The sequence below is a fragment of the Hemicordylus capensis genome, chromosome 5, assembly GCF_027244095.1.
Source record: "Hemicordylus capensis ecotype Gifberg chromosome 5, rHemCap1.1.pri, whole genome shotgun sequence".
Lineage (NCBI taxonomy): Eukaryota > Metazoa > Chordata > Lepidosauria > Squamata > Cordylidae > Hemicordylus > Hemicordylus capensis.
The window spans coordinates 13946206-13970308 of NC_069661.1; the positions used below are offsets into that span (position 1 = coordinate 13946206).

Consider the following 24103-nt stretch of genomic DNA (forward strand, 5'->3'; position numbering starts at 1 on the left):
ATGGCACAACCAACACACTTTGTTATTGCCTCAATATAGGTAAATGACATTCTGCTACCTTTAAGCAATACATAAAATATGCACTATATTTTAAAAATATGTAACATCAAAAAATAAAAGGAGAATTTACATTAAAGCACCAACATACTCTTTCATATTGCCAGTAATTTGACTCAGACTAGGTAAGGATCGAGAGTATACAGAGTTGACATTTCTGCTCTGATAATGCTGAAAGCCCTCATCTTTAGGAAAAAGGAGCTGTTTTCCCAAGATCCTGAAAAAGAACAAATGTAAGCTTGCTAATAAAGTAAACAAATGCAGATATATGCAGTTAAACAAAAATTATATATACTACTTAGCAACATAATGAAACTGGAACTTTAGATGGTGAAAGTTAATGGCCCAATACAGATATAACACTAAACCATGGTTTAACACTTAAGAGATTGAATCTAAGGAAGCTAAGTGCTCATGGGTTCTCCTGCTCTCTCTCCTCCTCCCTGGTGTATGCAGGAAGATTTTTTTTTTAAACTTTCATTTTAAAACAAATGGCAGATTCATGTTACAAATGAATTTAATGAACTATAGACAAACCACAGTTCCGTGAGTTTATACATAATGGTGAGCTATGGGTTTGTTCTTAAGCAAAAACAGCAGCTTTCACTCTACCTCTCTCACATGAAGGAGGGAAGAGAGAAGTGTGCAAGCCCACACCTCCCTTAGACTCATCCATAGAGTGCCAAGCAATTAGTATTACATCTGAATCAGCAATGTTGGTGACTATAACCCAATAATGATGGAAATCAAATGAGGTTTAGTGTTCAAACCAATGGACAAAAATCTAGTTTTGAGTGGAATTGTTTTGAGTGGAAATGCTGCTAGAAAATCGTATTTCATATACTGACTTAGATCAAACAAACAAGTGACATATAGACTTGCCTTAAGTGAAGAGATCTGTTCGTCCAGTCTTTGCATTCTGCTTTCAGATTCTCAGTTTGGGAACCCACTTTTCCTTCAAACAGCATTTCATCCACATCCCAGAACAACTGATGCACTCTCTGCGTGTTAGCTTTATCAAATTCCTAAGGATTTTAAAATTTTCAAATAATATTTCTAAACTCATTTGAAGCTGAATAAAATGTTATGAGAGACTAGTTACTGGGTATATCCCCTGCTAACTTGGCAAAGAGGCATCTTTTAACCTGGTGATTCCCTTTATTGAGCAGGGGGAGAGTAACTGGCCCTATCCACCCCCAGCACAGTACCTCCAGTGATTGTTGCTGGTGTCTATATTGTGTTTCTTTTTAGATTGTGAGCCCTTTTGGGACAGGGATCCATCTTATTTATTTATTATTTCTCTGTGTAAACCGCCCTGAGCCATTTTTGGAAGGGCGGTATAGATTAACTAACTAACTAAATGAATAAATATAAAATTGAATTTAGCAATTAGAAAAAGTACTCATCTTAAAAACATTATTTAGTATGCTGAATGGAATTCCATGGAAATATTGTTTCAGTAAATGAGTTAAGCTCCAAATAACATGACTCCACTGAAGAGTCATGCTGGGGAGCTGGGAAGTAGCAAGCAGTGGCCTGGGTCACCACTGAAACTACCTCAAAATTCATTATTTGGCAAGGGAGGCAGAATCGTGTGGCATTGCCCCTGGCACAGAAATCCTTCTGATGATCTGATGAAAGGCTGTGTATCAAGATCATTTTCACTCATCCTGTAGGACTAGAGCATATTGCTAGCTCAGCAGCACTGACTGAAGTTTATATAGGGGCAGAACACCAGGAGTAATGGAACTGCACTAGCATCTTGTACCTTATCCCTAATCTTAGATGCTTTGAGATGCCTGATCTGTGATCTGAGGCTATCTTAAGCCATTTTCTTAGAAATAAAGTCCTCAACATTAACTTGACCTAGGGTGACTTCAGCCCCATGCTCTTATCACACTAAGACACTCCCCCCTCCATAGATGCCTATACATTTTGCCTCATGGATAAATAAGCAGCTGGGAGGGAGCAGTTGTTTGGGGGAAATATCATGAGGAAAGGATCAAACTTCCCTTTCTCAGCATTATTTTTCAGGTTCGAAAAGGAGATGTATTTAGCATCGGGGGCAGGGGGGGATCACAAGAACCAATCACAGATTGCCCACTTCAGGTCAAGATTGGCTGATCTTGTGGTAACAAGCATGGCTTGTCCCCATAGCTAAGCAGGGTCTGCCCTGGTTGCATATGAATGGGAGACTTGATGTGTGAGCACTGCAAGATATTCCCCTCAGGGGATGAAGCCGCTCTGGGAAGAGCAGAAGGTTTCAAGTTCCCTCCCTGGTTTCTCCAAGATAGGGCTGAGAGAGATTCCTGCCTGCAACCTTGGAGAAGCTGCTGCCAGTCTGTGAAGACAATACTGAGCTAGATAGACCAATGGTGTGACTCAGTATATGGCAGTTTCCTATGTTCCTAGCCCCAAGTCTTAGCGTGTTACTCAAATTCAATACACAAATGGAGAACTGAGGCTTGTGATGCAGCTAAGTTCAAAAAACTGGCCTCCCTCCAAAAGTAGTTGAGACCAAGGCATGCAAGTAAAGGACACAAAAACATAAGATTTTAGATTTTCTCAGAGAGGACATACAAAAACAGTTAATAATAAATGGTGACATACATCATCCCTCCAGGAGTAAACGGAGCTTCTTTCAGTAGATGGGCCAGTAGTACAGCTCTGTATCCCTGACCAGGAATGATTCAAGTCCGTGGGTGTTGTTTGTCCACTAGATGAGAGCGATGAAACGGAAACACTATGGACAGAAACAGTTCAAAAGCAAAAGCAATGTTTAAAATTATGGTTCACGTTGCATGTTTGAGTGCACATACAGTTGTACATGTGCCTGTAGCAACCCACAAAAGTGGTATAAGACAGACTTAAACTGCTCCTTGCTCAGAACTTCGAGCTGCTACAAAGTATGAAGTCCCGCTGAGTGCAGGTTGACCTCATTATCCGTGGGGGTTCCTTTCTCAGCTACAACCATGGATACCCCTGCTGACTGGGCAAAGAGGCACCTTTTAATGTGGTGATTCTCTTTATTGAGTAGGGGGAGAGTAGCAGGCCCTATCCACCCCCAGCACAGTACTTCCAGTGGCTGTTGCTGGTGTCTATCTTATGTTTCTTTTTAGATTGTGAGCCCTTTGGGGACAGGGTTCCATCTTATTTATTTGTTATTTCTCTGTGTAAACCACCCTGAGCCATTTTTGGAAGGGCAGTATAGAAATTGAATGAATGCATGAATAACAGAACAGCAGTTAATGAGGCATTGAATAAATGGAGATGGGGGGGGTTAGGTTCCCGGAGGGCAAAACAAATATGCTTTAAAATGCAGAAATAATAGAGCAAAAGTGCTGTACTATGCTCTGTGGGTCTCCAGCTGTCCAGCAATGCCCCTGCAATTTTGTCAGTTTGCTGCAAAAAATCGTAGGGATTTTGTAAAAAAACAAACAAGCCACAAAATGGCTCCTTTAAGCAAAATGATGGCCAGAAATGACCTCGGAGGTCATTTCTGACTACCTAAGAACTGCGGATACCCAATTCTTAACCCTTTCTGGACCCACCTATGCCGAGGTTCTGTCTCAATTGTCCGGCCATGGATATGTGAAACCGCAGTTGGATCCTGGCCATAATCTATTTAATAGCAGCAAATGATTAAAGCATCCAGTCAGCATTACTGTACCTGCTATACTTTCAATTTCTTCACAAAATCAGTTCAATATGGAGAACTCTATGGATCTATCTAACAAAAAAAAAAAAAAAAAAAAGCCCAGGATCAAGCTATTGCCCAATATCTGAAATTTCCCCATAACATTAGATCAGAATTTGTGTTGAGCTGGCTTTGAGATATGTAAAGACACACACTCCTGTGCTGAGTGTTAGGCAATGTCAACTTCTACATTTTTAAAAGCATATTTTTAAATTTGACACTTTTAGCCCATACTTAGCTTATTTTATTGTTAAATAAATATTTATCTCAAAACATAATGCATACAAAGTATAGTTGTCAATTGCTTCTTGTACACTTCTTGTAAATGGTGCTGGAAGGGAATTTTCACTCTTTCCTTGAAAGCAACGGTCTGCAGATCCTTTAGAGAGTCCTTTTCTGGAAGAAGACAAAAAGAAAAGAAAGGAAAGGAAAACAGATGTGATTAATTCAACTTTCCTATATGTAACCAACATTTTGTGCCCCTTCTCCAACTTTAACTTCATTGTACAGAACCCAGGTACCAAAATAAAACAATGTCTCAAGATTTAAGAGAGGCTTATACTTGTGAATCTTCATTTTGTAGGCCTGATTTACACATGGCACTGGGTGGTTAAAACTGCTGACTAGGGGTGTGCATTTTGGAATTTTCTTGTTTTGATTTGTATCCGAATCGAAACATCCCCGTTTTGTTTTGTACCCAAATTTTCTGAATCTGAATCAGCCCTGTTTTGTTTTGTAGCCAAATTTTCTGAATCTGAATCCGAATCGATTTGGATTTTTAAAAAGGGTCCCAGGGCAAAAAGAGTGGGTGGTGGTAGTAGTGTCCAATGGGTGGAAGCTACCACCCATATTTCAAAGGAATTAGGCAAAGGGCTGATTTTTTTTGTGAATTTTTTTAAAGTTTACACATCTTTAAGAATTTTCCCATAGGGAATAATGGGGATTCCAGCAAATGTATTGCTTCAAATCAAGGGGAAAGGGATGACCCAGAGCAGAGTGTGGTGGGTGGTAGTGCCCAATGGGGGCAAGGAAACTTCCAGAATTATTTCAAAGGAATTGGGCAAAGGGCTGATCTTTTGTGATTTGTTGAAGGTTAAGTGTCTTTAAGATTTCTCCCATGGGGAATAATGGAGGTTTCAGCAGCCCCATAATTCCACTTGCGGGGCACTGGGGTTGCCCAGAGTGAGGGGTTGTGTAGTGCACATAGGGTGCCAACCACCCCCACACCCACAAGCCCGTGGTGTACTGGGTTTTGTTGTTTCTGAGGTGTTCATTGTAGATTCTCTGGTAGCATGAGATTTTCAGTGAAAAACAAGAATCCACTCTCATATGCTACCAGAGAATCTATACTCAGAACACCACAGAAACAGCAGAACCCAGCACCCCATAGGTTAGCAACCCTTCCCCTGGCCAATGTGGGGTCAGTAAAGAGTGGGAAGAAGTAAAAGAGCCAATGGGGAACAAGGAGGGAATTGTCAGCAGGTCAGCCCATGATTTAGGTCACTGATCAGAAGGCTGGAAGGGTGGGAAATTCAAAGAGATGTCAAACACAAAATGGAGACTGACTCAGAGATCACCACAAAATGGAGGTCCGAAACAACAAAACGTTTTGTAGCCGAAACAGGGACGTTTTGTTTTGAATACAAAACTTTTGGATCTGGAAAATTGGTGTTTTGTTTTGTCTACAAAACACCCGAAACAGGCTGTTTTGGGTACAAAACATTTTGTATCCGAAACGTTTCGCACATCCCTACTGCTGACCAGTGCTATGGCTTCACATTTATACTGGGCTCTCAGAAACTACTTATGTATGTTCGTACACCAAGAATCCATGGCCCAAAGGAATGCCATCCCAGTCAGGGCCATAACTAGCTATAACTGAATGGGCAAGTTGTGGGGGCCAAATGTCCCTGGTCCACCAGATGAGCAACAGTTCGCTCTCCCGCTACTGCCTCCCCAACTCATTGACACATCCTTGGTTCATCAAAGGCACTTACGGACCCTTTTAAATCCTGCCCTTGTGTAGCAATCAGCCCCTCCCTTACCCTAAAGAGTGAACCTTGTCCTGTCTGTCAGGCAGTGACCTCTGGAGATCAGCCACTCAGCACATGGTGATCGGGACCTAGAGGGCCTGGCGGCAGGAAATGAAGGGAGTCTTTGTTCTGAGGACCCAGGAGGGCGATGAGAGAAGATGGAGAGCAGGCTTCATGAGCACTGGAAATGAAGTCTTGCTGTCTCATGGCCAACAGCCAGCCTGGAGAATGCTCTCATGAAAGGGCATCTGCAGATCCTTGAGAGACCAGATTGCAGGAAGCTTGAATTCTCTCCTGAAGTTTGGGGTGAGTTCATAGAGAAAGGAAGCCAAGGGATTTTGGCTTTGGAAAGACTTAGAAAGGGAATGGTGTGATAGCTAGCCTGCGTGAGACGATTTACTTTCCTTCTGTGCTTTGCAAATCCTTATGCCTGGTCTATTGTGTTTTATTTTGTAATGTAACCTTCTAAGAAACTCTAACCAGAGTCCTCTGTATCCAACTAGGGGGCTGTAGAAGTCTCTGTACCCTGTAAAGGTGCTTTAAAGGTTCCTTGCAACTGGGGGTGCATTTTGAATTATCCTTATAACGGGGTAACCACAATTTTTAAAGCGTGCCACTCCAAATACCAGCTGGGGTGTTCTTTGGACATAATCTTGTAAAGTACTGAGTATTTCTTTTTACCTGTAACTCAAAGCTTATTTATGGATTATTTTTCTGTGTAAACCGCCCTGAGCCATTTTTGGAGGGGCGGTATAGAAATTGAATGAATGAACGAATGAATGAACAAATGAATGAATGAATGAATGAATAAAGCTGAGAGAGCCTCAGACTGAAGCAGTCTGTAGTATTTTGAATAAAGTTTTTCCTTTTTTTTTGTTCTTTATATTTTACCTGCCTTTAAGTGGATTGTTAACTCAGGGGGAAAGGGGTTTTACTCTGGTGCAAACATGCCTCAATGTTAATTGTTCAGCAACCTACCAAGTTTGCTATTCATGTGTAGACAGCACGTGGAAGGTTTTCTGTATTTTCCCATTGGTAAACAAAGGAGAGTTTCCCTGGAATTTCGCCCACACCAGGGAGGAATTAAAGTCTGTTAAAAGTGGGTGTGGTGGCAGCTTTGAGTTTTAAGGGACAGTTTTGAGTTTTAAAAGAATAGCCTTTGTTGAGCAAACATGGAGGGAATGATCAGCACTTTTCTTTCCCCCATGTGGGCTTGCTCTGAGACAAAGGCTGGGCTTAAATCCACTATTCATTACACCTTGTTAAAAAGAACAGAGTAAAACTATTCTCTCTCTCTCTCTCTCTCTCTCTCTCTCTCTCTCTCGTGTGTGTAAAAACAGGCGGTTAAAAAAGCATTGTTGATGTTGCATGAAAGTATGAGATGATGTGATAGTGCATCCACAAGTGTGAAAGTCTCAGTGTGTGAGGAATGTGTGATATTATTTACATTAGAATTAGAAAGAGGGTGTGCCAAGAACATTTTGTTCTTCACTATGTTCTTACCATTCTTCTGGAGCAAAATGAGGGAGTCAGGAAGTTTTTTACACGGAGCTTTTAAAGCCCTTTAACTCACATCTCCTCCGGAATGGAGGGGGTACATCCACATATCAGCCAGTTTTACCCCAAAGTCCCTGTGAGTTACTGGGGAGCAGTTCACACACAATTTGAGTTTTTCACTGCACATTAGAGTGTAGCCCAATTTATATCCAGGATATAATTTTTTTTTAAAAATCCACTATTTGTGTTGCGTTTGGGGACAACTTTGAGTTTGCAGTAAAGCCTCCCAGTAAACTTGTGGTAAAGCCTGCTGTGTGTAAAAATCCCAGGGGAGGGATAAGGAGGTGGGAGGGCATCTCCACTTCTTGTCCCAGGGCCCATATCAACTTTGCTATCACACCCACCACCCTGGTCCTGACATACTAACACTATAGGTGCAGCAGTCAAGAACCAGATTTAAATGTGAAGGTGGCTATGTGGAAAGGCACATGGGCAAGTAATGTTTTACCTTCCCAGCACCACATATGCATCAGATCTTGCATGAGAGAGCACATACCTGATCACCAATTAGTTTTCCTGAAGAGACATGGAGAAGGCAGTGAGGTGATGAACAACCAGTATCATAAACCCCACCGCCACACCCTCAAGTGGCCTGCTAACAATTTCTGTTACTAGAAGTTGCTTTCTATATGACTCTTTTTGTCTTTAGAGTGGCAGCTAGGGGCAGGTTATGGCCTAAGGGCCTTCAATTGCTGATCTGCTAGTACAGTATACATGGCTTATACTAATTTCTGCTTACGTACTGATTAAAAACCGGTGACACTGCCACAGAAGTAAATCATTAGCAGTCCACAATGGCAGCATAAGAAAGAGTTATGCTGTTGTTTGCTCAAAGCTCTGTGCCAGCATTACCAGTGGCGGATTTAAGCAGAGGCAGAGTAGGCACTTGCCTATGGCGGCAAAATTTAAGGAGCTGCAAATTTTCCTCTCTGGGAGCTAGGGGAAGGCCCCCTGCTTTTCTTCTTAAAAACTGCCTCTATGCACAGTGGGATAAGGTCAGCGAAGGCCACACAGTGGTGTCTGGGGGAAGTGGGTGAGAGGAGAGTCTCACCCTTTACCTTTAAAATGCTGCACCCTTTACCTTTAAAATGTGACAGGGCGGCAGCGGCTGCAGCAGGGAGGATGTTAGTGGGCCAAGAGGAAAGTTCCCCCTTTTAGCAATGCCACTGTGTGGGCAGCGAAAACAGCAAGGGAGAGCTCCTTCCATCTTCCCCCTCTCATCTGCAGTCCATATGGGTCTTTCTCCGCACGTGCAGAAAGGTCCGTAATGGACTGCAGATGCGCCCTGCAGTCATTTGGGAGGGAGATGGAAGAAGCTCTCGCTGCCACCTCTGTCATCCTGGGAACAGTGGAGGTGGCAGAGCCTTCCATCTTCCCTCTTCCCTCCCAAATGACTGCACGGCCTATCTGCAGTCCTATGGGCCTTTCTCCCCATGTGGAGAAAGGCCCATAACAGACTGCAGATGGGGTGTGCAGTCATTTGGAAGGGTGCAGGAGAGATGGAAGGAGCTTTCCTTCGCTGGTCAGGTGAGCTTTCCCCTCGGCCTTCATTGACCTCATCCTGCTGCGCATAGCGGCAGTTTTTAAGGAGAAAAAAGGCCCATAGGACTGCAGATAGGTCCTATGTTTTTAAGGAGAAAAAAGGCCCATAGGACTGCAGATTTCTCCCTCCACCCTACCCTCGCTGCAGCAGTGAGGGCGGCAAATCCTTGGCCGCCTATGGGCAGCAAAAGGCTTAATCCACCCCTGAGCATCACAAACCAGTTGCATCTTGTGCTTATCCCCTAACTGGCTTGTGGCTTTAAACTGCAGTACAAGAACTGCTGGATGAGCAGCTAACTTTCACTATGTGTACAGCATGCTTACTAAGAGAGTGTTTATATTAAATATGACGTTTAGGCATGGCACCGCAAAAAGCTGCAACACTCCATTCAAGGTGTGGAATAAGATACTTGGCCATTTTCTATTGGTCGCCACATTTTCCACAACAGAGTAATCCCACATGAATGACGTGCATATGTGCACTGTATACAATGAGGCATAAGAGTTGCTAAATTTATTCTTATGTGAAAGAGAGGGGGATTAAGGGAGGGGTCTATAAACATCCTTCCAAACTGGCAAATAGGTTGAGTTCTATTTTATAGGTTATATTCAGTTATGCTTGTTGAAGAAAGATTTATAGCAAGAGTTAGTGGAAGATGTTTCACAAAGAAAAGGTCTCTATGAAGATAAATGTGGAAAATGTCTGCAAGATTCACTTCTGTTAGAAGTGTCTGGAGGTTTTTTTGCAGATACGTTACTATTATTTTGAACTACAAGAATGGGGAGGCAAGAATAATTCTTTAGGCATACAACTTCTACAGCAAGAGAATATCCACAGAGCAGACCTGCACACCTTGAGACACAAAGCTGAACACAGCCCACCAGCTATGTATTGTAGCATGCCATGTATTTTACACATACATAATATTTGCTTCCCCCACTCCCAGCAAGCAGCAAAAAGCGGGGTTTATTCGCCGCACATTTCAGTTGACTACATTTGACGTATAGGCTTAATACAGTGCGTGCCTCATATTTTGTATGACAACAAAAACAAACAGATCGTCACTTGGATGAGCCTTTATTCATGCACAAACATTGATTAGAATCCCTTTATGGAGGCATAGAGATTTGCCCACAAAAGCTGCTCAAGGAGCCAATTTTTTTTTTGCTAGAAAACTGTATACAAATGTAAGCAATAATATAAAATATTGTTTATATCAAAGGCAAAATACATGAGCCATCAAGAGGGATTAAAAGCTGCTTAGTTGTGATGAACTAAGAAGCATTCACAGGTGTTCATTTCTAGTCTTTGTTCTCTGCTCATCATTCTCCCTACTGTTCTCAGAATGTAAGAGGGATACTTAAAAGGCTCATATTAAACATGCTGCAATATAGATGCAAGTCGTACTTTCTGTTTAAGAACAAAAGGGCCCTTGGTTTTTCAGATAGGAAAACCAAGAATGTCTGCAAAACTAAAAGCTTCAAAACACACCAAGGAAGCAAGAGGAAAAGCAGCAGGTGAAGAATCATGGCTGGCTAACTGAGCTATAAACCACAGGCTGAATCTCACATGTGCTATGACCTCATAGCCTTAGGATGCCTCTCTCTACCCCAGCTCCCCAAATGCCAACTGGAGATAATACTGACCTACATTGCAGGGCTGTTGTAAGGGTACAGTGTATCTGAAATGGTCTGAAAACTGTTAACACACACTAAAACAAGTAATCATACTTTTAAATCATATTATTTCTACCATTTTTGCTTACTATTTTGAAAGGAAATGAAATTTTCTTCCTGTTTACACTACATATGAACAAATGTGAACCACATCCTCAAACACTGCTCCCTCTCACCACACAAAATGGGCTTGGGAAAAGAAATACCTTAAAATGATGGTGGAAAAATTTGTCCTTTTCCCTGCTAAGACTGCAACATACCATTTAGATCAACATCTAGGCTGTTTACTTCCGTGAAGTACACGGTAGCTTATTCATTTACTCACAAGGTAGTTACTGATTAAAAGACTCTTCCAGTTGACATTTTAAATGAATATTTATATTATGGCTAATGGGTTGGGGTGCACTATATGACAGAGCTCTTATCTGAATGTAGTATTATTGATTTGCTTGTATGTCTGATTAACAGCTGTAATAAAGTTATTCATTCATTTACATTAGGATCCTTATAAAAAAGACACACAAGGTTGGGACATGGATGATGGACTTGAAATTGTTACATCATTATCTTTGCAAAAGTACATTCCTTCTTGGTGATAATTTTATATGAAGAGCCCAGCTCTGGAGTACAAGAAAATACATAGAAATACAGCACTGATAATTACATCCAAGCTCTTCTAATCAGAATTTATCCCAGAGATATGCAGATACCTAGGTAATATCTGACTGTTATAGGATTTATCATCTCTCTTTTAGGGTGACTTGAATGTTCCCGAATGAGAAGAGTAGCCTGGCTCACATCTTGGAATTTAACAGCACAGGTCTATATATATTTACTCAGAAGCAGAGGTGCTCTTACTCCTGCACTTTGGGGCCGAAGTCCAGGGCCTCCACAGCCCCTGGGGGCCCCCAAACCCTCGTGTCCGGGGTGGTATGGTCACCCAGCGGAGCATGAAGATGATTAATTTGCAAGGGAGCAGGGGCCTCCAAAGGCCTTTAGCTGCAGGCTCCAAAACTACCTAGGTGCACCTCTGCTCAGAAGCAAGTCCCACTCTGTTCAATGGAATTTACTCTCCTGTAAGCACACAAAAGATTTCAGTCTAAAGCCCAGCCCATTAGCAAAGCACAAAGCAAACCATTTTTGCTTTACACTATTAAATGAATTTATTTTTTTTATTTTTAAAAAAATCTCAGTGTGTGCATTGTACATTCTATACTGCACTGCACTGCGATCTTTACCTTCTACTACTACAAATGCAATGTTTACAAGCAAGCAGTATAATTACACAGTCACCCACCACAGGAAGCTGGCTACAGGTAGGCACTACACCACATGCATTGAGAGAACCTCTTCTCTTCCCCTGCCCCCCACCCCACCTTTCACCAACTGTGCATAAGGCTGGCAATGACATACATTAAAGCTGAGATTGTTGCTGTGTGTATGCGCTTAAGAGCCAAGACACACAGAGTCACATTTTGAGCAATCTGGCATTTCAGCCACAGCCCTTCTGACTTACCCAATGACAACCAGCTCTGGCTCCAGAAGTTCTCGCTCGCGCTGCTGAAGGTTGTTGGAAGCCACGGGCAGATGACAGGGGCCATGTGCCCTGCTAACAAACCGCATGAAAAGCACAGCCTGGGAAGGCTTTCTGTCCCTCCCTCTTCACAAGCTCTGCATGCTCTCTCATATGCTTGCGCTCTGTCACGCATAGACACAGTCATTTCATTTCAGCACATTCTCCTCCATCTCCCTCAGAGAGAGAGAGAGAGAGAGAGAGAGAGAGAGATGTGTGTGTGTGTATGTGTGTGCATAATTGTGTGTAAGTGAGAGAGAGGGTAGTGTGGGGGGGGGAGAAGGGAGGGGGAAGAAGGGATGTCTGCAGTACCGAGCTTTCTCCAGAGGCTGCTCCTGCTCCACTTCTGTTTAAGACTCTGTTCCAGGCACTTGCTGCTTTCGAAAAGTGCTCTTGCCAGAGCTCTTGTGGAGAACAGCAGAATTCCAAAACAGCTGCATTAACGAGGAAAGGGGGAATGGAATGCCAGCAAATGCTACTGTAGTCAAATTGTGCTGTAACGGACGTTTTTGAAATCTGAATGTTGGGTCTGTAACATTTAAGACAGAATTCACTCCTGTTTGTTTCCCATATTGAATCTTGATTCACAATGAGTTTGGTGTGTCCATCAGAGGAGGACATGGATCTGACTAACTGGAATTATACCCCTTCTGTCAGTCAGCAAGTAGTTTGTCTACTCTGAGGGAAAACAAATCAGGGATGCTTGGTAATGTTTCTAGCTTCTGTTATCACACTTGCCCTTCTTTCCCCTGACCTCCCAAACTGATTTAATACATACATAAATAGTGACCACTATAGAATTGCTCCTTCATTCAGCTCTGATCATTTAAAATATTGGCCCAGGGCAAGAATAGGGAAAAGCAGGGGAGGAGGAACTGGTAGCAATTTGGAGATGTATGCTTTTGCACATCTCCTTTCAAACTGAAGGCAAATGGATGAAGATTAAAGTCCGGTGATGAATTTGCCAAATTTTCCTCCAAAGATACCTTTGTGTAGGAAACAGGCAAGTGGGAAGATTTGCTCTTCTTCAAAATTCTGCCACATTCCATAAGTTGCAGGTATGAACGACGCTAGGAAAATTCAGAGCAAAGATAGGGAGGGAGAATATACAGTTTAGACATGTGGAACAGGTTGGTTGCACACTGCAGATGCTCAAAATTGGGACTTACTGTTTGTTAATTTTTAACCCCCGTAGGTAAAACAGCAGAGCACTGAGGAATGAACACACACTCTAGTTGCAGAGTAGGTAGCAGATGGTTTAATTGTTGCAGCTATTTAGAGAAAACACATGGAGATGCTTGTAGAACTAAATAATACTAAAGGTAAAGGTAAAGTGTGCCGTCAAGTCGATTTCAACTCCTGGCGCCCATAGAGCCCTGTGGTTTTCTTTGGTAGAATACAGGAAGGGTTTACTATTGCAGTATGAGATGGTGTCTTTCAGCATCTTCCTATATAACTGCTGCCCGATATAGTACCAGCGGGGATTCGAACCGGCAACTTTCTGCTTGTTAGTCATGCATTTCCCCGCTGTGCCACTTAAGGTGGTGTAGAACTAAATATTAAGTATTTATTGGTTAAGTAGACTTGGATAGGAAAGCCTAATCCTAATCTAAAGGACTACATAATGAATAGGTAAGGAGAGAGAGCTATGTTTCCATCTTCTCTCTAGGAGGAAAGGAAGGATTGTGACTCAGCAAAGGAACTGTGGAAGAGTCAGATCAGGGGTCATAGAGTAGACAGGTAGGACAGTTAGGGAGACCCTTACTCACTATCTCTACTCCCAGTGCCCCTAGTGGCCATTAGGAAAGTTGGTGCAAAAGGTCAATGCACTGGAACTCCATCTCCAACAGATAGTTGGTGCAAAAGGTCGACGCACTCCATCTCCAACACTTATTTGTGAAGAAAACCTAGCACTTTTGTGTATTTCTTAACCATATGCAAACTATCCTGATGCCCTTAATATATCCTAACGTTCTGCCTAGGGTGCTACGTTCTCATGATGATCCAGGTTGATGGGAAAGCATGAATCCTATCCAAGCAGCATGCATGCTCCCAATTTTGTCATACAGACCTGGAAATGTAGGGTTTGCAGTCATGCCCTGTCCCCATCCACCCCAGGGAAGCCAACCTAGATCAAATCCTAGGGGTCAATGTGGGCTGGGCACAATTGCAAGCCCTACATTTCCAGTTTCTTGTGATACAAAATCAGGAGCATACATGCAGCTTGAATCTAGCATTCCCACTTTCCTGCCAGCCCAGATCATTGTGAGAACTTGCCCATAGCAGAATCTTCTGGATTCCCTTCCTTGTGTAGCTCTTCTCCTTCCTAAAGCCCTTGTTTTTCTTCGATCGTAAGTCTATATGGGCAGAGTCTTATTTTATAATAATGTTACTGTATTACTGACCTGTTCATGTAATTTCACAATAGGCTACATTACACCCTACATTTCTCTGTGTGTCAAAATGGCAATTCTTACTAATAACGATTCCCAATCTCCTTTTGCATCTGTAAAAACAACTGTCGCTGAGCGGAGCAGATGGCTTGCCACTTGATGGCCGCGGCCACTCCACCCGCCAAGGCGGGGGTGTGGGAAGCCTCGCCGAGCGGAGCAGGCTGCTCGCCGGTCGTCGCCACTGCTCCCACCCAAGAGTCAAGGCGGGTGTGCAGGCAGCCTCGCCGAGAGGAGCAGGCTGCTCACTGCTCACTGGCTGCTGACGCTCCCCCCCACAGAGCCGAGGCGTGTGCACAGGCAGCCTCACCAGGTGGAGCAGGCTGCTCGCCGCTCACTGGCCACTACCGCCACTGCGGCAACCATGCCAGCTGCTGTGCTGCTGGGAGCAGGCTGCTCTCCGCTCACTGCCTCAGCCACCACTTACTGCCCCCCACCACTGGATGGCGTGGCTGGTGGGAGGCTGGAGCCGAGCGAGCAGTGAGGCAGGCTGTTCAGGCCGCCACTGCGGCACCACCACTGTGGGGCCCCTCCAAACGTGGGGCCTGGGCCAATCACACCAGTTGCCTCTCCCTAAGGAAGGACCTGCCCCAGGCAGAGCCTTGCTAGGGCGGGGGAGCCCTGCAGCTTTCTCCTCTCCGCCACACGGATGTGCATGGAACCGGCCGGCCCGATTTGGTTCAGGTGCGAACTGCACCCGAATCTGATTGAACCATTTTGGTCCGGCACCCCCAACCCCCACCCCAGTCTGGTCCGGACTGGGGGGGGGCATTCACAAATATGTGTGTGTGTGTGTGTGTGTGTGTGTGTGTGTGTGTGTATAAAATTTTAAAATTTTTTTTAAAAAATGGCTGCCAAAAAAATGGCCACCACGCATGCGCAAATGGTCCCTGCGAGGCCCTAGGCCATGCCAGGCTTTGCAGAGGCCATATGAGCATGCACGCCACGGCAGCCTTTAAAATGGATTATTGAAGGATTATTAAAATGGGCCGTGGCAATGATTTAATAGGCCGGTGGTGGGAGGGGGAACATTTGGGGACACCCCCCATGGCCTTTAGGAGGCCCCCAAAGGGGCAACAGGTAAATAATAATAAAAATAATTTTTTAAAAAATTGCGAACTGGGGCGGGGGGTTCGGTTCTAACCCAAACCCCTGAATCTCCAAACCGAACCCCCAAACCCTGAACCCCCCAAACCAGTTTGCACATCCCTACTCCACCATCATCCTTGCTGTTTCCCTCCTGCCGGGCCTTCTCCTGAGGAGGAAGAATGGTGGCAGCACACCTCCAGAAAAATAGATAGATAGATAGATAGGAGGGGAGGGGAGGGGAGGGGAGGGGAGGGGGGAGGGGTCCGCCCCTCCAGTGAGGGCTGTGGGATTGCACAGAAGTAAATGAATCATGATTCAGTTCATTGGGCTTCCTATTAAGTAAGTGACTGTTCTCTCTCTCTCTGCCCTTTGCCTTGTAGTATTTATTATTTATCTATTTAACATATTTGTATACTGCCCAAAACGCAAGTCTCTCGGCAGTTTACAAGTAAAAAGATTAAAACACTGCAGCAATTTAAAATTTAAAATAATGTTTAAACTATTAAAAAATAATCAAACAATTAAAACAGTATCTAATAAAAGCCTGGGTAAACAAATGTGTCTTGACTGCCTTTTTAAAAGTTGTAAGAGAGGAGGAGGCTCTTAAGCAAGTGGGATTGCACAGAAGTAAAAGATTTGGTTCAATGGGCTTCCTCTTCAGTAAAAAGTACACGAGAAAGGGTTGGATTCAGAAATCTCCTCAGCTGCACTAATATGAGTCTCTGGCCAAAGTAGCAAATTAAAAGGGGGATACATAAAAGAGCCCTGGTGGAAAAAATAATAATAATAAAACCACTCCGATCTCCTCCCTCCCCTTCTGCATTGAGAAGCTCCACTTATGTTGGAAGCAAGCAGAGGAGGAGGGAGGTGTGGGGTTTGGGATTTGTGGGAGAAAAGGAGGGGAAAGCCATGATTTCTCCCTGCCTGTTGCTTTCCCTGAGGCGAGGGGATGGGGGGAGCAAGCATGGGCGGGCAGGGGCAAAGAACTGTCCACCTGCAAAACACTACAATGAATAAAATGCGGGGCAAGGCTTCCTACAACAGAAAAATGTAGCTACTTTCCTGCAGTGCATTTACAACGTTGTAGGGCAAAAACACATCATTAAAATTCGAATCAAGGCACGGGAAATGTGCATCCTGCATCCTGCTGACAACGTAGCGACACCGATGTGGAAACACAGGCAATATGGAGGGGCACTTATGGATATGGTGTGAGTGCATTGCAGTGTGTAATCTGGAAAATGCCCAGATGGCTTTTCCATGTTGCTATTTTTCTGCTTGATGCACAGAGCTCAGGAGGTGCTGGCATGGAAACTCACCTCCAGGCAAAATTTTCACTCGATCAGCTGTTCTACATATTACTAACTGAATGGAAAAACAGCCATATGGACATGACCACACAGAGGGTGTTTCCAATTGCTGCTTCTGCTGCATTTGCTTCTTCAGTATGGATAATATGTAGTCCTACCCTAGACCTTAATTCAAAATGTGAACCTGGATCTGGTTACTCTGGTGTAGCCAAAGCAGGAATGCCAAATCTGTTATTCTGGAACTACCTAAGCACTCTTCAACTCATGATTGCTTACACTACATATTCAATAGAACAATCACATGCTGAAAAGAAGCTGTGGCACGATCAGAGGTTCCTGACTCAATGCTCGTTTGTCCTTGGTGATCATGGAAAGAACAGGATTATCACCAGCAGTTTTATGCACAGCAGGACGCTTTCTAGCCTAGCTGCTCAACAGCAGCAAAATGCCTCCGTTCAGGCAAGTCGCATTTGAAACGTAAACAGCAGGGGGAGCAGTCTCGCAGAAACTACCAACCCGGAAAAGCAGCAACTTCTTTATGCCGAATATACAGTGGTCCCTCGACTTACGAACTACTCGACATAAGTATTTTTCGAGTTACAAACGGCAGTTTTAGATCCGGTTTTAGATGCGGTTTTTTCGACTTACAAATTTTTAGATGGGGTTTCCTCGACTTACGAATTTTACATGCGGTTTCCTTGACTTGCCTGCCTGTTTACTGCCTGTTTATTCTTGAAAAGAAATGTTCCTGTGCAGTTTGCAAGCCTTACTGGGGGTCTGGGTCTTTTTTCTAGGCTCCGGAACGCATTAATCCGTTCCCAATGCATTCCTATGGGAAACCGCTTTTCGACTTACGAACTTTTCGACTTACAAATGTGCATTCGGAACGGATTAATTTCGTAAGTAGAGGGACCACTGTATGATGTCCTAGCTCTATAACGCAGCGATTAAATTTGAAACAAGGCATTGGAAATGTGAATGCAAATCCTGCTGTCCACGAAGGGACTGCAATGTCACAAAGCAGGAAGTGTGGAAGCACATTTCCAAGATACGATGTGACCCCGTTGCAGGGTCTAATCTGGGAAGTGCCCAGGTTTTACCACAGGTTTATTGGGAGGCTTTACTCCGAACTTAAAACTGTTCCCCAGAAAAGCCGAAAATAGTGGATTTTTTTTACTCTCGAGATAAATTGAGCTACATTCAGGTGCAGTTGAAAACCCGAATTGTGTGTGTGGACTGCTCCCCGATAACTTGCAGGGGATTCGGGGGAAATCTGGCCAATATGTGGACTCACACCTTCAATTCTGGAGGAGGTTCGAATTAAAAGCTATGTCTGGATAACTTCCAGGGGAGAGAAGTGGGGTTTGAAGTTCCACTGAGCATGTATATAAACCAAGTCATGGAAAAACTGCACATGATACTAAATGTCTCTCTCTCTCTCTCTCTCTCTCTCTCTCTCTCAACTTAACTTAAGCAGAACTGGGAGAAAACATTTGTGTGCCCTGGGCAAAGTTTGAAAATTAATACTCCCAATGAAAGTATAAAGTGTACATGGCACTCAAAATCGGCCCCCATGCCAGTTCCTGACTCCCACCTAAGATTCTCTGCCCAATGTGTCGCCTACATTTGAAGTTGGGCAGAGAATCTTGGGAAGAAGTTGGGAACCAGCACAGGAACCAAAGGTTGGTGAGTTCAGATGACACACCTGTCACAAGCATGCACTCCCTGTTTTGAGATGGTTTTGTGAACCAGTTCTGTATATAACAGGAACCTGCTATTCCTTCCTGCCATAAACAACTTAATATTTATAGCTTTCTTGAGAAGCAATTAGATCGTGCATACATTTCAGGCTATAGGATTAGTGAATTGCTGTTGAAAGCAGGAGGGTGAGGTTCTTGTTTCACACTGTAGCTATGTCCATCCACCTTTTATAATGGTTTGGGTAACCCCTCTCTCCATCAGACTACAAATCACCGAATATGTGGTACAGTCCACTGAAAGGCTTTGGGTCTTCATTTTAATGCCTGCAATTGGAGCATCATAAATCATGTGCCACTATGGGAGGAATTTTCTGATATTAAAAATATGCTTATAAAATATAATACTTAATAGTTAAAATGGCCATTCGTTGTGTCCCTATGCATACTGTGCCCTAGGTGGTTGCTTCACTCTCCTACCCCTCATCCCAGCTCTGAGATTAAGTACATCCAACAGAAACAATCACCTATTCTTCCTGTTTATCCCTGCCTGTTTTCTCCCCTCCTTCCTCTGTTGTTCCTCTTGCGTCAAGAGAGAAGGCGGCAAAAGAGTCCCTTACCCGGACGGCCTTCCTCCAGATGAGGCAGATCTGGCCGATTTCAGGCCTCTGCACACGCACTGCCTTCTATCAGAGTCTCGCCTGCCTCCAAGTGCGCCTGCTGCTAGTGTGCCTGCCCTGAGCCCCTGAATTCACATAGTTTGGGAGGTGGGAGGAGCTCTCACCACTGTCCCGCTCCCCTGCTGCCGCCACCACCACCATGCAGTGGCAGCTTTAAAAGTAAAAAAGGAAAAGTCAGGAAAAAATAAAACAAAAAAGTCAAAAAGCGGAAGAAATTGAGTCCTGAACCGGACGAGCATTTCCCCACAGAAAGTCAGGACATCCCATGCAATGCTGGACAGCTGACAATCCTACACCTGTAGTAAAAAGGAGTGGGAGTGTTAAGCAAGCAGTGTGTGTGTGTGTGTGTGTGTGTGTGTGTGTGTGTGTGTGTGCTTTTGTTTTGGAGACCTTCTTCAGTTCAAGTCGAGTTGAAACAATAAAGACCCCACACTTCAAACTGGCAGTCACCAGCTTCATGCACATCCCTAGCTGAGGCCTGCATAAGACGTCTGCAAGAAAAAGCTGATGACCATGAATTAGGGAACAGCAAAAATGAAACTATTAGGGATAGACTAGTTGTGTGCATTTTGGATAAAGACTTATCTCATAAGCTGCAGATGGAAAGCAACCTAATCCTAGAAGGAGCAGTGCAGATGATAAGGAATTCAGAGCTGGTCAAGTACCAGGTTCAGGACTGAGGAGCTTTATTGGGGTTTCAGGAAATTGGTAAGCAGCCCTGGAGGTCAAAACACTCCTGTGAAGGGAAGAAAGAGAGACAGACAGACAAAGACAACCTGCTCCCAAACAGTGGAATGCTCCTACTTGCACACACTGGTAAAGCGCATGCATGCACAGAAAGCAGTGTCCAGCAAAGACTGCAGTATGCCACAAGTGGGAGGGAAATGGGTCATTTTGTCTGTCACACTCAAGGGGTGAGAGAAGTTACAAAGCAAAATAATCCAGATGAAAACTTCTTTTTCAGACTGACCAATCACTTGCCTAGATGGCTCTACTTGTTGGAAGTGAAGGACTCTGCGCTGCCTCATGCCTCAATGACAGAGGGGGACAGATTAGTGAGTCAGAGGGCTAGAGGGGTCAAGACATTGGTCATCCCTTCTCTCTACTGCTCTGACACTATCCCTTTGATATGTAGATTGCTACTCTAAGGGACTTCCTTCCTTCCCTTTATCACACACAGTCACCTCTCTCTCCGCACCATATGTGCAGAGATGCATGCAACATCTCTCTGCATCAAGCTAACTAGCTAGATTAGAGATTCTATCTCTCCACTTTCCTATCTAGAATGGAGTTCTCCAATAAAGACTCCTTATATTGATTTGAAACTATGGACTGGCTCCAGGTTTCTTTTGCTCTTAACAGACACGCATGCCTGGGCAGACTCAGCTGTGTTTTGCCTCTGTGCACTCTGCTGTAATAGAAGGGTATCTCTTGCCAGAGAGAATTCCCAACACTACTGACCCATGAGAGCTGCAGTTGCAAATTAATGGTGTCTTAGTGAGATTCAAATTGATACAGGCGCTGATGTCTACAGGAGTTTTTGCAACCCATCTAATCTCCAGCAGACATCTGCATGCCTCACTGGCCATAGAGGGCAGAATCTAAATTGCATGGGGTACCTTACAGCTACTACCCAATACAGAGGCAAAGAATACAACTTCCAAAAATATGTGCTCCACTCTCAGACCAACAGTCTTCTGAGCTGGCACATACCTACTGCAATGGGTCTGATAAGCCACCCAGAAGAACGTTCCACAGAGCCTCATGATGAGGTAAGAACCTTAAAGACAGCACCAATGCAGAGAAGACTCAAGGAGAGGGAAGCTCCTTTATGCGGTCCATATACAGCTAGAACAATATCAGATTCACTACTTCCCAAAGTGAAAAGCTGAATTAGAGAGGATGGTTAGATGTGGAGTTATTGAACCAATCACAGAACCTGCTGACTGATGCGCGTCAATGGTACCAGTACCAAAGAAGGGCAGCACAGTTCGTATATGTGTGGACCTAAAACAGCTGGAAAAAAATTGTGAAAAGAGAAAAATACATCCTCCCCACAGTGGACAATATCCCTCCATGCTTAGCAGGTGCCAGAGTATTTTCACTGCTGGATGCAGCCAGTGGATTCTGGCAGATCGGCTGGAACCTTCCTGTGCCAAACTAACAACATTCATCACACCATTTAGAAGCTATTTATTTAGAAGATTACCTTTTGGAATTTAGTGCTCCAGAGCTGTTCCAAAGGGTCACGTCAGAGGTTTAGCAAAACCTGGAGGACGTTTCTGTGTACATGGATGACATGATTAGGAACATAGGAAGCTGCCATATACTGAGTCAGACCATAGGTCCATCTAGCTCAGTATTGTCTTCACAGACTGGCAAACTTCACAGATTGTTTATGGTGTTACCAGGGACAAGAATGATGAGAGGCTGGCTAAAGTCTGGGAGACTATAAAAGCTGCTGGATTAAAGTTGAATGAAAGCAAGTGTCTTCTGTGCCAGTCAGAGCTCACCTATCTGGGACACCATATAGATGAATGTGGGGTGAGCCCAGATCCCAAGGAAGTGGGAGCTGTTTCTGGAATTAAACCTCCAGAGTGTAGCTGGGTTGTGGCGATTGCTTGCCATGTTACAGTATCTGGGAAGATTCTTACTGAAGTTGGCAAAGGTGCTTTATCCCTTAAATGATTTGTAAAAGGCAAACATTGCGTGGTATCAGTGTTCCCTCTAAGGTGTGTGCATTCACATTTTTTTTAATGTCTGCTCAGTTAATTTTAGATCCTGCTCAGGTCCCACTCTGAATACATGTGCGCGCACACTGCCTTGATACTGCTGACCAGAACAAAACTCATTCTGCACACAGGTGAAAAAAATTAGAGAGAACACTGCTTGGTATCCAGCGCAAAAACAAGTTGAAGCCTTCACAAGACTAAAACAACTTTTAACAGAGGCCCCAGTACTAGCATTCTATGGGTTATAACCCAGCTATGGGTTAGGAGGAGTGCTACTGCAAGATTACGAAGGAGAGCTGAAACCAGTGGCCTACTGCTCCACGACGCTCACAGATGTAGAAACTCAATATGCTCAAATTGAGAAAGTGCCTGGCAGCAGTTTGGGCATGTGAAAAGTTCTGAAAGTATCTCCATGGGTTGAAATCCTTTAAGCTCTATATGACCACAAACCTTTGGTGCCACTGATAAACTGCAAGGATTTGAACCAGGTGCCAATCCGATTCCAGAGACTTCTCCTCAGAATGATGTGGTATAACCCTCTCACTGAGTACAAGCAAGGCAAGACACTAGTAGTAGCAGATACTTTGTCAAGACATCCACTCAAAATTGCTGATCCTGAATCAGTTCAACTTAAGAGGAAGTTGAGAGTGAGACATGTGAAGCAATGCCATTGGGTGAACCAGGGGTGCCATCGGACCACCTAACTGGAACTGAAATGGCACTCTCAAATAATGGCCAGTTCCAACCACTATCAGGTGAAGCTTCTTCCTCATCTTCACTTGGGGAGCGGACAACCTCTAGTGGCTGCATGATCTGGCAACCTGCACGTTACAGAGATTGAGCAATGCATAGCTAGAAACAGCACTCATTCGAGGGGCAGAATAATCTTCAGGTGTTGTTAGAGGTGTCTAACAGTCTACTCATCACCTCCAGTTAGGAATTGTTTAAAGTGGTTTAGTTTTCTTTGTTTTTTCTTCCTTATTGGTTGAGTAGTTTGTGTTGGAGATAGAGTTCCAGTGCATCGACCTTTTGCACCAACTATTCTAATGACCACTAGGGGCATTGGGAGCAGGGATAGCTAGTGAGGGTCTCCTTACCTGTCCCTGCTTGCCTCTACTCTATGATCCGTGCCTTGACTTTCCTGTGAGTCAGTCCTCTTCATTTGCTCCTAGAGAGAAGATGGAAACATCTCTATCTCTCTCCCTACCTATTCATTATATAGCTGATTGATAGGATAGGTCTTTCCTATCCCAAATGAATTTCACTAATAAACCTATTTAGTTTAGACTCTACAGTGATCTCCATGCATGTTACTCTAAATAGCTGCAACAATTAAACTCTGCAATCTGTAACTGGAGTGGTTGCTTCCTTTGCTAAATAATCACGAACCCCCAACAGTTTGGAACTCAAAAGGGGGGAAATGTAGTTAAATGTGATCCAACCAAGGGGAGGGGCCAGAGGCCTTATAAGGAGTGGGAGTGTTAAGCAAGCTCTGTGTGTGTGTGTGTGTTTTTTTTTTTTTGCTTTTTGCTTTTGTTAATCTGGAGACCTTCTGCAGCTCAAGCCAAGTTAAAACAATAAAGGAACTGCTCCTGTTTCAACTGAGTCCTCACATCATTACTTTTATGATTCTTATCAATAACACCACCCAACAAAGCACCAGAGCATCGGGCCGCTTCCTTCACTGCGCGCCCCACTGCCCTGCTCTTTCCTCCCCCTCACAACAAAGCAGTGGCACCCAAAGTGCTGGGCGGCTTCCCCCTTCCCCTAGAGCTTCTCCTTCCTGTCCCTCCCCTGCCACAAGCTGAAGCACCAACCGGCCTCTTCCCCCCCCGCCCACTGGCGGTATATCTCTCCCCCTCTTCAATAGCCCCCACTCCCTCTTGTAAAGCCTCCCCATCCTCTTTCTCTCTCTCTTGTCTCCCATACTTGTGAGGTTTGTGGTGAAGGATAAAAAAGTGTGTAGCTCCACTGGCAACCCGGCTCCTCCCCCATGGCAGGCTCTTCAG

At 44.1% G+C, this 24103-nt stretch overlaps 1 protein-coding gene across 3 annotated transcripts in view; it reads right to left on the reverse strand.

The window, feature by feature from the left end:
* Positions 1–24103, reverse strand: part of FAM149A (family with sequence similarity 149 member A) — a 63519-nt gene that overhangs the window by 18486 nt on the left and 20930 nt on the right. The window contains exons 1-5 of one of the 3 annotated variants that reach the window (XM_053252560.1): positions 12080–12331; positions 4040–4150; positions 2668–2800; positions 940–1082; positions 131–274 (exon numbers count right to left, since the gene is read on the reverse strand). In XM_053252560.1, coding sequence (XP_053108535.1) covers positions 131–274; positions 940–1082; positions 2668–2800; positions 4040–4150; positions 12080–12186 — 638 coding nt within the window. In that variant the 5' untranslated portion in view covers positions 12187–12331. Of the gene's footprint in view, positions 1–130; positions 275–939; positions 1083–2667; positions 2801–4039; positions 4151–12079; positions 12332–24103 lie in introns of those variants that run through there. The other 2 variants (XM_053252559.1, XM_053252558.1) reach the window with 2 other exon arrangements.